This window comes from Arachis duranensis, chromosome 6 (assembly GCF_000817695.3).
Source record: "Arachis duranensis cultivar V14167 chromosome 6, aradu.V14167.gnm2.J7QH, whole genome shotgun sequence".
Lineage (NCBI taxonomy): Eukaryota > Viridiplantae > Streptophyta > Magnoliopsida > Fabales > Fabaceae > Arachis > Arachis duranensis.
Window position 1 is genome coordinate 106,571,744 of NC_029777.3, and position 16,670 is coordinate 106,588,413.

The 16,670-nt window shown below is 33.5% G+C and overlaps 2 protein-coding genes across 2 annotated transcripts; one reads left to right on the plus strand and one right to left on the minus strand.

Moving 5' to 3' along the window:
- Positions 1-3,903: 3,903 nt before the first annotated feature.
- On the plus strand, positions 3,904-12,825 carry LOC107495524 (putative pentatricopeptide repeat-containing protein At1g77010, mitochondrial). Its single transcript, XM_016116668.3, has 2 exons — positions 3,904-3,998; positions 10,560-12,825. Exon 2 carries the CDS (start codon positions 10,577-10,579, stop codon positions 12,620-12,622), a length of 2,046 nt encoding a protein of 681 aa, XP_015972154.1. The 5' UTR covers positions 3,904-3,998; positions 10,560-10,576; the 3' UTR covers positions 12,623-12,825.
- Positions 6,025-8,355, minus strand: LOC107495478 (uncharacterized). Its single transcript, XM_016116626.1, has 5 exons — positions 8,043-8,355; positions 7,839-8,000; positions 7,483-7,670; positions 7,164-7,389; positions 6,025-6,206 (listed from the first exon to the last, which is right to left on the minus strand). Exons 1-5 carry the CDS (start codon positions 8,353-8,355, stop codon positions 6,025-6,027), a joined length of 1,071 nt encoding a protein of 356 aa, XP_015972112.1.
- Positions 12,826-16,670: the final 3,845 nt, after the last annotated feature.

Below are 16,670 nucleotides of genomic sequence, written 5' to 3' on the forward strand. Positions count from 1 at the left end.
GCCCTTCTTTATAAGATTTTTGGATCCGCCACTATTTATTGCATTTAATTAGTACTTGATGTTTCAATTGAATAATAATAGATAAGAGTTTTTTGTTTTAATTTTTTTAAAATATTTTACGAAATAGTGATTGGTTGATTTTCATCTAACAATTTTGGGTATTAACTCTTCCGGTCTATCATTACCACTGCAAATACTTTTACAACAAAGAAAATAAGACAGAGTCAAAGAATGATAATCCATTCTAAGTAAATTGTGGAAACAATCCTGCACATGTGGAATAACAATTAGAAAAAGAAGAACACGTAAATGTAAATTGTGGAAGAAAACTCTGCATGTAAAATAACAATTTATAAATTGATGATGAAATATTGCAATCGATAGTATATAAGGAGTAATAATTTTAAATGTACATTAATTTTAGTTGTGAGTGTTGGACAGAACGGTTTACAAAAGAGGAATATATAAATTTGTGCTACTTGCAATGAGTTCATAATTAAAATGTTATTATTTATAATAAATAAATAGGACTATTGAAAATGATATTGAATAATGAGAAGAGTAAACGGCAAAGTTAAAAATCTTTAGGAAGATACCGGATACAAATTTCCTACGTTGGCAGCGCCGACGTTGGTCTAAGACCCAAAATCGAGCTCTGGAGAACCGTTTACAAAAGAGGAATACATAAACTTGTGCTACTTGCAATGAGTTCACAATTAAAATGTTATTATTTATAACAAATAAATAGGACTATTGAAAATGATATTGAACAATGAGAAGAGTAAACGGCAAAGTTAAAAATCTTTAGGAAGATACCTGAGATAAATTTTCTACGTTGGTGGCGTCGAATGGTGACGTTGTTCTGAGACCCAGAATCGAGCTCTGGCAGAGAAACGCAAGAGGAGGAATGGGGTTTGCCCTGGTTTCTGCAATTTATGCAATGCGGCTCCGCCGGAGATGGACATCGCGATGTACAATTTGTTTTGAGGAAAAAACAATGGCTCATAGACCGGAAGAGGATGGAAGAAATAGGATGGGACCGGAAGAGAATGGAGGAAATAGGATTTTAGTACGGAGAGGTGCTAAGAGGGTGAGGGTTTGAGAAATGTAATAAGCTCTTTAGTTTTGAGAGCTTTTTGTTAGGGTAAATGTTAATTTGTATTTTTGTTGTTTTAGAAATAAAGATTGATTTCGAAAAAGTTAACTTGTTGGTTTTTATTGTGTTTTTTAGTTATTTTTTGTGTTTTTTTTATGTGAAAAATAAAAGTTGATTTGGCAAGATTTGAGTGATGGATTCTAAAATTTTGCCAAGTAAGCATTGGTGCTGACATGGTGTTAGTAAAAGAAGAAAAATAACTTAAAAGTAATGTAAGTAAACCTATATATCTATTTTTATATATTAAGAATAAATATGCATCTAATACGAAAATTTTATATTAACTATGAAGTGTCAAAAATTTAACTATTCAAATAAATTATACAAAAAAGTAAATATTTATTTGTATAAAATAGTTATTAAACTCTTAAAGTTGTTTAGCAATCGCATGATAAAATAACTCAACTTAAAAGTTAAGACTGATATAGGTAATATCATCTATATTTAGAACATGACTTTGATAATTGTTTATTATATTTAGAAAAAAAAATAAATATGTAATTCATCTTTTAATTCGTAAATATTTAAATCTTCAAAAATTTTAAAATATATTTAAATTTTTTGTCTTTTCAAAACTTGAATATATTGATTCTTTATGTTTACTTGAGTTTATTAGATCTAACAAAAAAACTAAATATAATTTTTATTATACTAACCTGGTTAATAGAGATGTACATATATAAAAAAATTTTAAAATAAGATAAATTAAATTCAAAAATTTATATGTCTAAATTTTAAAGAGATTAGAGACTTAAATATATTTTTAAATTACGAACTTAAATATTCCCAAATCAAAAAGTGACTATCGATTTGTCCATTTATCTTATATTTATCTTATTTGAACTGTGTATTTAAAACTGTTTCCAAGTGCACACATCGAAAGCTGCATGTTAGATTCAAAACACTAGTTAAGACTTAAGACCATCTCCCGTAGTAACTAAAAATTATTTTATAATATGTAAAAATTAAATTTATTTTTTATGTAAAATAAATTTAATTAATTATGATTTAATATAACAATATAAATAATATTTGATATTGATTTAACATAATTATTTATATTAATTATAATTTAATATAACTAATTATTAAATAATTAATATAAATAATTAATTAAATAGATATATAAGTATTTAATATATATTTAATATATTTTTTATTTTTTTATTAACTTACCACATGACATGATTTTATTGGTTGTTGCAAGTCCCTGCTTAGAGGGACTCTCAACCTTGATCCCCGTGAAGAGCCTTCTTTCCCTTTTCACTCCAATGGTAATTGAGTCCCCATATGTCAGAAGAGGAACTCTATTTCTTAGCATTGGAGTTGCTCTAAGAGCAGGACTCAACCCTTCCATTTGAGCATCTACACACCCAAGGCTAGAGCTGCTATTTCCCATGTTCGTGAGCTTGTTGCCGACTGAGTTTCCCTCGCGGAAGGTATGCCTCAATCAAATCTTCCAACGGCTTTGATTCTTCTAATCTTGATTTCTCATCGTATTTGTTGCTACTATAGAGTCGGTTAATTTTTATCGTTGATTAATGCTTTTGTTGTTGCTAAGTGTTAATTTTGCTATTGCTATTAGTCAAATTTGTTATAAATGTGTTGTTGTTGCTGATTGTTGATCAAATTGCTGTTGCCGGTATCAATGTGTTGTTGCTGTAGGTGGAAATTGGATTAGGTATAGATAATATGCTTGAATAGGAAATATTCAACAAGACTCTGTGGATTTTGATCATTGATGAATGATGATAAACTTTGATATTTGTCTTTGGATTGCAGACTTTGGTCGATTCTTTAGGATTTTTATTATTTATGAATTATATTAACTTATGAAAAATGTTTACACTTTTCAACACAGTACACAGTTATATGCATGTCAATTTTTTCGTTTTCGTAAATCTCACTATTTTGATTTTTTGGCTTTGAACAGCTGCAGCACTTCAATAAGACATTCGATACTATTTTTGTCAATTTGAAGCACAATTTGCTCTGCAAAGTCGTCAAATAAGGTCCAATTTATTCTGTTGTGTCTGCATTATAAGTAAAAAAGTATTAGGCATCTGTAGAAACTCAACTAGAGTAGCATTATTTGGATAATAATATAGATTAGATATTCTTATTATCCTCTAGAGCTACAAGAATACACCTTCCATCACTTTCATGGCTCCTTTTAAACTTTTTGGGCTCCTCCTTGCCAGCCACTTCACCAACGACATAGAAAAAAATAGTTATGTAAGAATTCAGCATCAATATTAGTCTAAATTGTAATCTAATCATTATAGCTAAGTAATTTACAAGAGAAGACTGAGGAAAGTGAAGAGAGGGACAAAACAATTTTGAACTCAGCATGAATGAGAGAGCAAGAAAAAGAGAGCTGTGTGTGCAAGTGAATAGATATGAACTACCTACCTCAAATTATAGGAGAGCTGGTAAAAAGTAAAAACTAACCTGTATTGAATATTTAACCAAATTTGTTAATTTCAAACCTAAGGATTAAGGAAGCATAATGAAAGACATTCATCAAGTTGTGGGTGTTAACCAATGAAAAGGATTGCATATTTGCAAACAGTGTTATTTTTCTTTTTTAGTCGCCCGAGCTGCAGTTTAGAACAATCATTACACACTTTGTAGACAATGGAACAGTACCAATCAAATACCAACTCCCCTTTCTGATATTTCTTTGTCAACAATTTGCATTACTTTTATGCACACTCCCAAGAAAAGGTTTAAGGCGTGCCTTTCTTTAATTACTTTTGCATCCTTTTCCATGCAAGTTTGTATGCAATTACAGGACTCAAACAAAACTTCAAAGCAAAACCTGCATGGAAGACCCTAAAGTGTAAGCATTGTGTAATCATCAATTATAGCAACAATCTTTTTAATTAAATTTAAGTGTTATTAATTTTTTATTTCTTAAATATATTAGTTATAATATGAGAGTCAATGTTTATTTTAAATATGATATTTAATTACTAAACTCTATTAAATTATATGTCTTCTCTAACAACCCTTATTGGTGTAACAATATGGAATAAAGATGAGTGAATAAGAAATTGTTAATTTTGCCATTAAGATAATGTAGTATTAGTATAAATAGTACCTGCCAATTTTTTAACAGCATAAGCCTCTTTTCGACCAAATCTCAAACAAATCCCTTTTATGCTTTTTTTTCCCCTCTTTTTTTCTTCTCCTTTTGTTGTTGGCATGCTGTTGTATATCTTTTTTTCTTTTTTTCTTTTTTTTTTTCTTTCAACACGATTCTTTTTCTTTTCTTTCATATTCTATTATTTATACATAATTTTTGTATTTTTGTCCTGGTGGTGAAATGCGAGTGTATAAAAAAAGATAAAGATAAAAGGGAGTACTTTAAAGAGTGATATTTATGCCGCAATGTAGATAATTGAGAAAAATATAAGGCGACTAAGAAAAAGACAAAAGTAGCTGTAAGTGAAGAAAGAATAAGAGCATATGAGGGTCTCTACCAGTCTTTAGGTACAAAAAAAGGAGAAAAATGTATATATAGAATCACAAAGATCCGTGAAAGAAGAATGAGAGATTTGGATCAGGTTAAGTGCATAAGGGATAAGGAAGGAGATGTGCTGGCTCAAGAGGAGAAGATTAATGAAAGGTGGAAGAGCTACTTCTACGAATTATTTAATGAAGGACAGAAGATTCTTCCGAGCCTTGGTCGGTTATGCACAAGGGAAGAAGATCAAAAACTTTGACTACTATCGAAGGATACAAGACTTCGAGGTAAAAGCAGATGAAAAATGGCAGGGCATTAGTAATAAAAGGGATATACCTGTTAAAAAGAATGATGAAGAAGTATCGTAGTAATAAAAGGGATCTACATATGGTGTTTATTGATTTGGAAAAAACGTACGATAGGGTGCTAAGAAAGGTCTTATGGAAGATTTTAGAAAAGAGGAGAATAAAGATCACATATATTCGTACAATTAAAGACATGTATGATGGGGTCACAACTAGTGTGAAGACTCAAGGTGGTGTGACAGAGGAATTTCCTGTTAATATAGGATTACACCAGAGATCATCCTTAAGTCCATACCTTTTCACATTAGTCTTAGAAGTACTCACAGAGCACATCCAAGAGCCTGTGTCATAGTGCATACTTTTTGCCGATGATATCGTTCTTATGAGAGAGTCAAGAGAAGATCTAAATAAGAAGTTGGACTTATGGGGAGAAGCTCTAGAAGTGTATCGTCTGCGCATAAGCCGTAGCAAGACGGAATATATGGAATGTAAGTTCAGTTTGAGAAAGGAAAACCCTAATATAGAGGTGAAGATTGGAGAAAATATTCTATAAAATTTAAAAGTTTTAAGTATCTTTGGTGCATCATACAAGATAATGGAGAGATTGAACAGGATGTAAATCATAGGATCCAAGCAGGTTGGTCAAAATGGCGAAGTGCATTTGGTTTTATATGCGACAAAAAAGTACCTTTAAAACTTAAATGTAAATTCTACCGCACTGCTATAAGACCGGCTATGCTTTATAGTATGGAGTGTTGGGCAGCCAAAGGGGAACACAAACATAAGTTGAGTGTGGCAGAGATGAAGATGTTGAGATGGATGAATGGTCATCAACGTTCTGAGAACCGAAATGATCATCGAACCACTCTAGCTACTAGTTCACTGATTTATAGGTTCAATCGGTTCGACTGTGGTTAAACCGAGTAAATCATTTTATAATAAAATAATAAATAAAATATAAATAAACACATTAAAATATAATTATAGTCTAATGTAAACTTTAAAATATCATTCAAATTAAAAGTACTACATAAACCAAAATGTTATAATCTCATTCAAATACAAGTTTAAAAGTCAAATAACAAAACAACCAATTAAACATAAAATGATTCAAGTTTGTCATCAATTATCAAAATCTGCCATAATTGTTGCAAATTTGCGTCGTTGATATCATCACCTTCATTTCCACTACTTGGACCAGAAAAAGCAAGTGGTGCAACATAAAATGTACTACTACCACCACCACCACCTTGATCTAAATCAGCATCAATCTCATCTAACAAAACATAACACATCAATAAATTAAAGATCAAAGCTATTGTAATTTATTGTCTGATCAATAAACTATAATACTCATCAAGCAAGTTTTCAATATTACTTGGAAGATCAGACTCTTTCAACGACCTATTCCGTCACCCAAAAGTCAACCATATCAATACTTTCAATATCGATTGGATCATATTGCACCTTTTGCTTTCTTTTTTTTTCTTTCCGTCCTAACAAATTAAATACAATATATGATAAGTCTAGTATATTAACTACAAAAAATCTAATGATATGAAATGAAAGGATGAAATATATATTACCTTGATTTAAGATGCAAATTATATGTAACATACACAATATCACTTAGCCTATCATGCTCCAATCTATTCCTTCTTTTTGTATGAATTTGATCAAAAAGACTTCAATTCCTTTCACACCCTGAAGAAGCAGATGCTTGACTAAGAATGCAAACTGTCATGTTTTGTAAACATGGAGCAGAACCACCAAACAACCTCCACCATTCATCTACAAGTTACAATCCCATAGCTCAAGTATTAGTTATCAAATTAAGGAACCGAAAACATAAAATAAGTAAATAACTAAATAAGTTATTATCAAATAGATATTATTACCAGGTTGAAGGTTTTTTGCACTTCGAAAAGCTTCAGCCTATCAAAGCTTTCCTTTCGATCTCTATATAAGTGTATTTCTTTCATTGCCTCAACTGAATCTAAATTATTAACCTTGCAATGCAATGTAACAAGATCAAGTAAACCTCGCATGACATCAGGTGCTTCTTTATAATTTTCATTAAAAAAGCAAGCGGGATTCAAGAAATAAGTTGCTACATGAAGATTTTTTTTCAAATGTTTGTCCCATCTTGAGTTGATAATCTCTGTGTAAGGTTGATATGCAGCCTTACTATGCTTAAACATTTCTTTGATTCCATTTTCTTACCTCAACATACCTTCATAAACAATTTCCAATGATGGTTTATCATCGGCATCTACCAACCTCAGCAATTTAATTAACGAACTCACAATTTTGCATGCAGTAAAACAATCATCCCAAAATTTATTATTATCTAGGATAATTGCACTCACAGCTCTACCATTAGCACTCCTTAATTTATATTCGGTAAAGTGTGTATCAACAACCAATGCTTGTAAATTCGATTTGCACTCAAAGTTACTCTTCAATGTGATTAAGACAGTGGCAAAACGAGTTACACCTGGATGAACAATCTCCTTCTAATCAGTTCTTTGTCTTAGCCAGGACAAGAACACCATATGATTATACACAAACACAGTAATCTTCGAAGCACTTGTTGCAAGGTTAGAAATATGTGGCATGCTGCTTATATCTTTTAGAATAAGATTCAAGTAATGAGCAACACAAGGTGACCAGTGAATATTTTCAAGTTTCTTATTAATAAGTCTACCAGCAGCAACATAATTCGCGGCATTATATGTCACTACATGAATAATATTATCAGGTCCAAATCCATTCAATCACCTCCGAAAACAAGTCACACAAGTTTAAAGCATTTTTTACCACATTTGAAGCATCTACAGATTTCACAAAGCACAACCCTTTTGAACAATAAACCAAATCAACGTTCTTTGTCTTTGATATGTCCAACCATTAGCCATGAGGGTACATCCAGTTTCTTTCCAAGCTGACCTATAGCTATCAACAACTATTTGACACTCCCTTTTGAGATCAGCTAATAAGTTAACCCTCAGCTTATCATAAGAAGGACCTTTATAACCAGGCCCAATGCCAGTAATACCATCCAACATATCTTAAAAAAAGGGTGACATAATCGCATTGAAAGAAATCTTACAATCCAAAAGCCATCTGGCCAATCGCTTATCAACTTCATGAAGCGCCTTTTTGTTTTGAAACACACTTTTCAGACTCGGTTGACTTCCTGGAGTTGTTCTTGGTGCAAATATAGGAGGAATAATGGTTTTTGCTTTCTTTTTTGGATCGCCTCCAATCACCTCCTTAGTTGGTAACTGACTTGGAGTTTGTTGTTCTTCTTGCGCTATTGCTTCATCAATTGCATCCTCAATCTCATTAGTATCCTCTTCATTGAAACTTACTTTCCTTTTACTAGTTTTACTTTTCTGAATCTCTTTCAATAAACCTTCCATTTGTTTTTCTACATCATGCGGGATCATAGAACTTCTTAATGTCTCCACCTATCTTCGCCAAATGCTTTTTCATTCTATTAATCCCCCATCCCCAAAAGTACTCACACAAAATAAGCATTGGTAATGCGGTTTTCCATTTATATTTTGTAAAGCAACATATCTCCAAGTAGGATCAGTTTTCCCCCGAACATTAGAAGTTTGTGATTGACTTTCGTTAGATCTGGGAGGAAGAGAAGGTTCATTCGAAATAGAATTATTTTCAGCATTATTATTCCTAGGTAGTTCTTGGTTGATACTCTCATCCATACCTAAACATTACCAGCAATCAAATAATAATTTTTTTTTTCAATTTCTATATCACAACAACCCACTCCAACCCAATAATCTCAAGTTCACAACAAACAACATCCAAAATTATTCAAAATTATTCACAATTATTCAACAAACAAAATCCAGTTCAGTAAACAAAGCAAAATCAGTTTAGTTTCAGTAATCAGTAAACAACAATTATTAACCAAAGTTCACAGTTCAGTTTAGCAGGATCAGTTGAATCAGTTCACAGTTTAACACTTCACAATTCAAAGAAAAATAAAATATCAGTAAATCACATATCAGTATCACTATATCAGTATATAATAATTCATCAGTTCACACTTCAGTGACTTCAGTTCACAGAGCTTCACAAAATCAAACAACTATTTAAACATACTCATCAGGGAGACAAAGACATGCAACATTTATTCAATCAAATAATCGTATCTAAAAAAAATTACCTGGAAGTTCAAAGATGCCTTCAACAGAGCATGCAACAGGGAGACAGAGACACCAAGTGACCAAGCAGTGGTGGAGCACCTTCGAAGGAACGACGGCTGCTGCGCGATGGAGGTGGCTGTTCGAAGGAACGACGGCGGCGGCACGAGGTGGTTGGTGGACGGAGGTGAGGGACGACCGGACGACGAGCTCGATGAGTCACAGAACCCCTGTCGTGTGAGAGTCTAAGAGAGGCGTTCTCACTTCTGGATGCTGGAAGATCGACGAGATTGGGAATTTAGGATCGAATTAGGGATTTAGGGCTAAGCAGAGGCTGAAACGGCAACGTTTGGCTACCCAGCCAAAAAATCGGCCGGGTCACGGTTCGGTTCGACTGACCAGTTATTGGTCAGTTCACTGGTTCAATTCTGGTTTTCAAAATCCCCGGTTTTGCTATTTGCCCGAGTCGTCTTTATGTGCAATTCACGGTTCAATCGGTTCGACAGGCCAGTCCGAACCGGTTTTCAGAACCTTGGTGATCATATGCGATTGGATAAAATAAGTAACGAAGATATAAGAGAAAGAGTTGGAGTAGCACACATTGTGGAAAAGATGGTTGAATTGCGTCTCAGGTGGTTTGGACATGTGAGAAGAAGACCGGCAGAACACCCAGTCAGGAGGGTGGATGAGATGAAAGATGGACAAGGGGTGAAAGGCAGAGGAAGACCTAAGAAGACCATCCATGAGGTGGTCAAACGAGATCTGCATGTAAACGGTCTCTCTGTAGACATGATACATGACACTTGACAGAGTACAATAACGTCATTTGATTCATGTAGCCAATCCCACCTAGTGGGACAAGGCTTTGTTGTTGTTGTTGTATCCAAAATATCTTTATTGATTATAATGACTTAAGGCTTTGTTGTTGTTGTATCCAAAATATCTTTATTGGTTATCATGACTTCTGTGTTAAATTTTATAAAATTCCTATGTTTTTATTATTTCAAAAAACAATAAATTTTTTAAAAACTTATTTGGAAAATTCTTAATTTCTAATATAAGACTACTTCATTCTCTCTTATTGTTATATATTATAAATAGAAAGATGGTTTAGATACAAATTTATATTTGTCAATAGCCATCCGCTAAAATTACTGTAAAAGAAGGGAGAATTTTTTTCTATTTCCACGTTTTTTGCCTTCTATATCTATACTTCTATACTATACATATATGATGGACATTTTGGAAAAGAAAATTTGTCTCAACTCCTTCCAATATCCCCATTAATTTCTAAGTCTAAGAGTTGAACCTATGAGCTTTTACTTTTAATGTAATATACTTACTATCTTGACTAATCTCAAATTTATTATTTATATTTACTTTACAAAAAAGTGGATTAATGCATTAGTTTGATATAAAGCAAATGTTGAGGACACTATGAATTCACTTTATAGGTGCAGTGCAAAGTATTATGGGTATGGATTTGCATGCCTTGGTCTGGACGCTTCACTCCGGCAACATCCACATCAACATCCACCAAGGTAGACAACTCCACCTCGTATTCCTCAAAGCTGGCATCCTCAGCTCCTCCATAACTGTCGCCAATCGCCTCCTCCAACTGTATTCCAGATTAGGCTCCATCAATGAGGCACGCCGCTTGTTCGACGAAATGCCTCAAACAAATGCCTTCTCATGGAGTACACTCCTGCAGGCTTACATCAACTCTGGCCAAAGGGACATGTCCTTGAACTTGTTCTGTACCATGCCTCACAAGAATCATTATTCCTGGACCATGCTAGTTTCCTCGTTTGCAAAAGCCGGGGACCTTGATGTGGCTCACTCCTTGTTCAGTGCCATGCCCCAGAGGAGTGAGCTCGTGTGGAATTCCATGATTCATGGTTATTCTCGAAATGGTTATCCGGGGAAGGCACTGTTGTTATTCAGGGATATGAATTTGGATCCTTTGGAGGTTGTGCACAGGGATTCTTTTGTGTTGGCAACTGTTCTTGGTGCGTGTGCCGAGTTGGTGGCGCTGAATTGTGGGAAGCAGGTGCATGCTCGAGTTTTGGTTGATGGTGTGGAGCTTGACAAGGTGATGTGCAGCTCACTGGTTAATTTTTATGGGAAGTGTGGTGATTTGGATAGTGCTTCTCGAGTTGTGGGTATTGTTAAGGATGTGGATGAGTTCTCAGTGTGTGCTTTGGTCTCTGGTTACGCAAATGCTGGCAGAATGAGAGAGGCAAGGAGGGTTTTTGATGGGGTTGTTGGACCATGTAGTGTTCTGTGGAATTCGGTTATTTCAGGTTATGTATCCAACAGTGAGGAATTGGAAGCACTGGCTCTCTTCAATAAAATGCGCAGGAATGGAGTCAGGGCCGACATCTCCACACTTGCAAACATTTTGAGTGCTACCAGCACCTTACTTATGATTGAGCTTGTTAAGCAAATGCATGCTCATGGTTGTAAATTTGGGGTGATTGATGATATTGTAGTGGCTAGTGCTTTGCTTGATGCATATTCCAAGTGTCAAAGCCCTTATGATGCTTGCAAGTTGTTTACTGAGCTAAAAGCTTATGATACAATCTTGCTTAATACTATGATCACTTTATATTCAAACTGTGGAAGAATTGAAGATGCTAAAAGTATTTTTAACAATATGCCTAGTAAGACATTGATTTCTTGGAATTCAATCTTAGTTGGACTAACTCAGAATGCATGTCCAGGCGAAGCGTTGGATATTTTTTGTCAGATGAACAAGCTCGACTTAAAAATGGACGAGTTTAGCTTTTCCAGTGTTCTCAGTGCCTGTGCCAGTAAATCATCGCTTGAACTTGGGGAGCAGGTATTTGCTAAAGTCATCACCATTGGGCTTGAATCCAACCAGATCATTTCAACCTCCCTCGTTGACTTTTATTGTAAGTGTGGATTTGTTGAGTTAGGACGTAAAGTTTTTGATGGCATGATCAAAACTGATGAAGTTTCATGGAACACAATGTTGATAGGATATGCCACAAATGGATATGGAACTGAGGCACTGACCCTCTTTACCGAAATGGGGTATGCCAGTGTGAGGCCTTCTGCCATTACTTTTACTGGGGTTCTTTCAGCCTGTGATCACTGTGGTTTGGTTGAAGAAGGAAGGAAGCTGTTCCATGCTATGAAGCATAACTATAACATAAGTCCAGGAATCGAACATTACTCTTGCATGGTAGACCTTTTCGCTCGTGCCGGTTGTTTCGCAGAAGCAATGGATATAATTGAAGAAATCCCTTTCCAGGCTGATGCAAACATGTGGTTGTCAGTGCTTAGAGGTTGCATATCCCATGGAAACAAGAATCTTGGCAAGAAGGCCGCAGAGCGAATTATTCAGCTTGATCCTGAGAATTCAAGTGCTTACATACAATTATCCAACATACTTGCAACTTCTGAGGACTGGGAAGGATCAGCACAAGTAAGAGAATTGATGAGAGAGATGCATGTTCAAAAAACTCCCGGTTGCAGTTGGGCAGATTGTTGAATGAGAAACTCTCTTACTACAATTTATAGTTTTATTAGAAGAATAGAATTTGTAAACAGGATCCATGTAAAGTACGTAGCTGCAGTGAAAAGGTTGCTGTCTTGAGGGCATATAAAAATGTTACCCATTTGTCACACTATAATATGCACAAGGCTAAGATTGCAAGAATACAATTTATACAAAGAAATTCCATTAAATTTTTAGAAAGACAAATTTTGTTGCTCGATAAACTTTGATATTTATATACAATGATATTTCTATTTAGATAAATTAATTAAAATTTGGATAAAAAAGATAAAAAAAATTAATAATAGCAATAATACAGGTTAAAATTATGAATAATAATTGACATTGAATATTTTGATACCGTAAGAGAAAACCGAAAGAGTTTATATATATTATGCTGCATTATTTTTATGAAAATTCTCAAAACGTAATTACATGTGTGTGTTTATTTTGTAAAAATATTTTCATTAATATACCATCAAACATATTTTCAAGTTTATTTTCTGTTTTTAGTGAAAATAAAAATTGTCAAATCAATAATCCCGCTAAAATGCTAGCAAATATATCTCACATATTTATTTATTTATTTTATCAAATATAGGAAAACTCGAAATCGCAACCTCTTAGATGAGTATGAAAAGACTATATCATTTGAGATATAATTCATCGATATATCTTACATATATTTTATTAGTTAAATATAATGCATCTTAATGATGGCTTCTGGCCTTCTGTTATATATTAATTATTATATCAAATCATTTATCATTTACTTAGTATTAATAACGATATGTTAAGAGACTAATTTCTTAGCATGATAATTTTGTAGCGACCAGCTTATTGAATTATTGACCTTTTAAAGGTTAAATTATCGGTATATATTAATTATTGACCTTTTAAAGGTTATATTAGTAAAGTGGTGAGTTTGATTCGTAGTTCAGTAAGGGAGTTTCACACTATTTTTGCTATGCATCAATCTCTGTCTTCTCTTTCACTTTGTTTGCATTGGGTTCCACCTCCAGTTCATTCTGTTAAATTGAATTGTGATGCTAGTTGGTTTGCTCCTTCTGGCTATGCTGGTTTTGGTTGTATTATTCGCAATCCTGATGGATGTTGGTTGAAAGGTTGCACTGGAAAAGTCGAAGTGTGTAGTGTTCTTTTTGCTGAATTGTATGCAATTTGGAGAGGTTTACTTCTTGCTTGGGAGAGTGGATTTCGTGAGGTTATTTGTGAAACAGACTGTTTAGAAGCTCTTTTCTTGGTAAACCAAAGAATGCTTAGTAAGGATATTCCGGAATGGGATTTGGCAAAGCATATTCAGGAGGTTATGAATTGGAATTGGAAAGTCTTTATTCTTTTAATTCAGAGGACTGCAAATAGTGTTGCAGATTGTATGGCTAAAGCAGCTGCTTCTGTCGTGGACATTCACTCGAATTGGAGCCAACCATGGAGTGAGTTTCAACATCTAATAGATTTAGATATGACCCTAGCCAATTAATTTGGTTTTGTCTCTTTTTTCTTTCTTTTCTTTTTAGTCACCAAAAAAAAAAAAAACCAGTACCACAAAAAACGATTAAATGATATTGATTATATCGTGTTTATCTTTTTTGATGTGCAACAAACAAAAACTATAAATTGAGATGTTAGACCCAAAAGCAATTATCTCACTACCACAATTTTATATGGGTCAAATTACATAAGATGAGATATGTGTGGCGAAAGCCTATTATATATCCCTCGGGCCTGTAAGTGTTTTAAGTTAGAAAAAGTATTGGGAGTCAATCATTTTAATATACAATGTGTATAATAAATTAAAAAAAAAGATAAAATTAAAATTAAAAATTAGTTTATTAATTAATGATTTAATTTTAAATTTTAAAATTTAAAAAATTAAAATTAGCATTTAAATGCATTCATATTATGTACGATTATTGGTTTATTGCTAATCTCACAATAACCTCCCATACACGTCTAAAATGTGCCGTCATTATTCTCCGATCTCACTTCGCGCTGCTGCACCCCCGTTATACCACCGCAGCCTCCTGCTGACACCACCCGAAATCTCACCTGACATCGCTATCCCTCCATAACAAAGGTAAATCTTCCCGCCTGGCTAAGGCACTAGACGACAAAACATTGATTTTTGGCCCGCATCCGATTAGTTGTCGAACCATTGAAGGAGGAGCAGCAGAGTTAGTCATTGCGTTGTTTTTAACACGACCTTTCAGTGAAGCTACTTCAATGGCCAGTTTAAGATGATCATTTTAGTAGGTATGCGGATGCGGATGGTTATTTTAATTCTTATGTGAGTGATTATTTTGATTGAATTGGATTTAGTTATATAATATATATAATTAAAATATGTTAGATGTTCAATTTATTAGGTATGCGGATGATTATTTTTATCCTCAAGTGGATGGTTATTTTCACTAGGGGTGAGCGCGGGACGGATCCAGAAATGATATCATGGGGGCCAATAACACATATAATATTAAAAATTATGTAAAGAAAAATGATATAATATAAGATGTATTACAAAAATATACCGATAGAAAATATATTTTAAAGTACAAAAAATATGTGTATACTTTTTACTAACGAAGTGGTTGATTCTTCGTATCATAAAATTCATCAATAATAGAATTTGTGTCAAAATTTTCAACAATTTTTTTCAATATAATTAAAAGACAATTAGTAAGAAATTCATCTTTTATTTTGTTTCTAAGTTATTTTTCACAATATTCATAATTGAAAAATATCTCTTAGTTGTAGCAGTTGAGATAGAGAGAATTAATACCAAATGAAAAAAAAAGATAGTCACAAGAAGAAAAAGAATTAACTTCATGAGATTTAAAATTTTTTATTTAATTAAACAATATTAGTAATAATATATTTTTTTAGATTTTTTTAATATTGTTACTTAGTTTTTAGATATTAAAAATCATTAATATTTAAATTAGACTAGACTTTTATTTATACTAGACTAAATACTAAATATTTTTTAAATTAAATTATACATAATAACTTATTACTATTAATTTTTTTAAAAAAAGTTGGGGGCCGAGACCTCCACTCGCCCACCCTTCTGTCCGTCCATGGGTGAGCGACGCCAGTGGCGAGTGTGGCAAGCCAAACAACGACGGTGAAGTGGGATGATTATTGATGAAGGTGGGGTGGCAACCGGATGGAAAAGAAGAAGGTATTGGAGTGAAAGATTTTGGTAAATTAGGATTTGAGATGGTTATTTTTTTGGAATAATTAAGTGAAATTTTTATTTAGGTAATTTGTGGAGTGTTTTTTATTTTTTTATATGTATTAGGCTAAATATGCCACCCATTATACATATTGTAAAGATTCTTCATTGTCTCCCTATCGGAGTTCTTTTAAGTTATCATATAGAGTAAACTATTATTTTTATCCACCAGAGTTGAAAACGTTGAAACATTTACCTATAGAAGAAGGAAATTATTATTTGTACTCATAAAATATGAATTTTGTACAACAAAATTACCCAAACACTACAAAATTACATAAAGATTCCAAATTACCCTTATCATCGTCTGTATCATCATTACATTATTCTCTTTCTGAAACATACGTGTTGTTACAACAGAGACACCAACAACAACAGTAACAGAACACATCAAATAGAGAATAACTAGAAACCAACTGAGCCAACGCAACCACATCATCGCAAAAGAAATAGATCCAAAGCAACAAATTCAATCCGCAAGTTGAAAGTCCACCATTTCGTCTCTGTTCCTTTCTACATTCTCCAACAACAACAGCACCAGCAACAATGATGAAAGGGTAATAGAAAATGAGAGAGGAGATGAAGAGTTTGACAGGTAACATTGCAAAATTAGGCGTTGAAGTCATCGGCGGTGGTCCTCAACAAACTCTCCATCTTCTGTTTTTCCGGCGACAGCAACCACATGAAATTCTCCTCCAATCTTCTTGCAAAGCAATGGAGTCTAATCCTCATCGGAGATTGCGTCCTCGCGCTCTGCAACGTCTGCTCATTGTGGTTGATGAAAGTTCT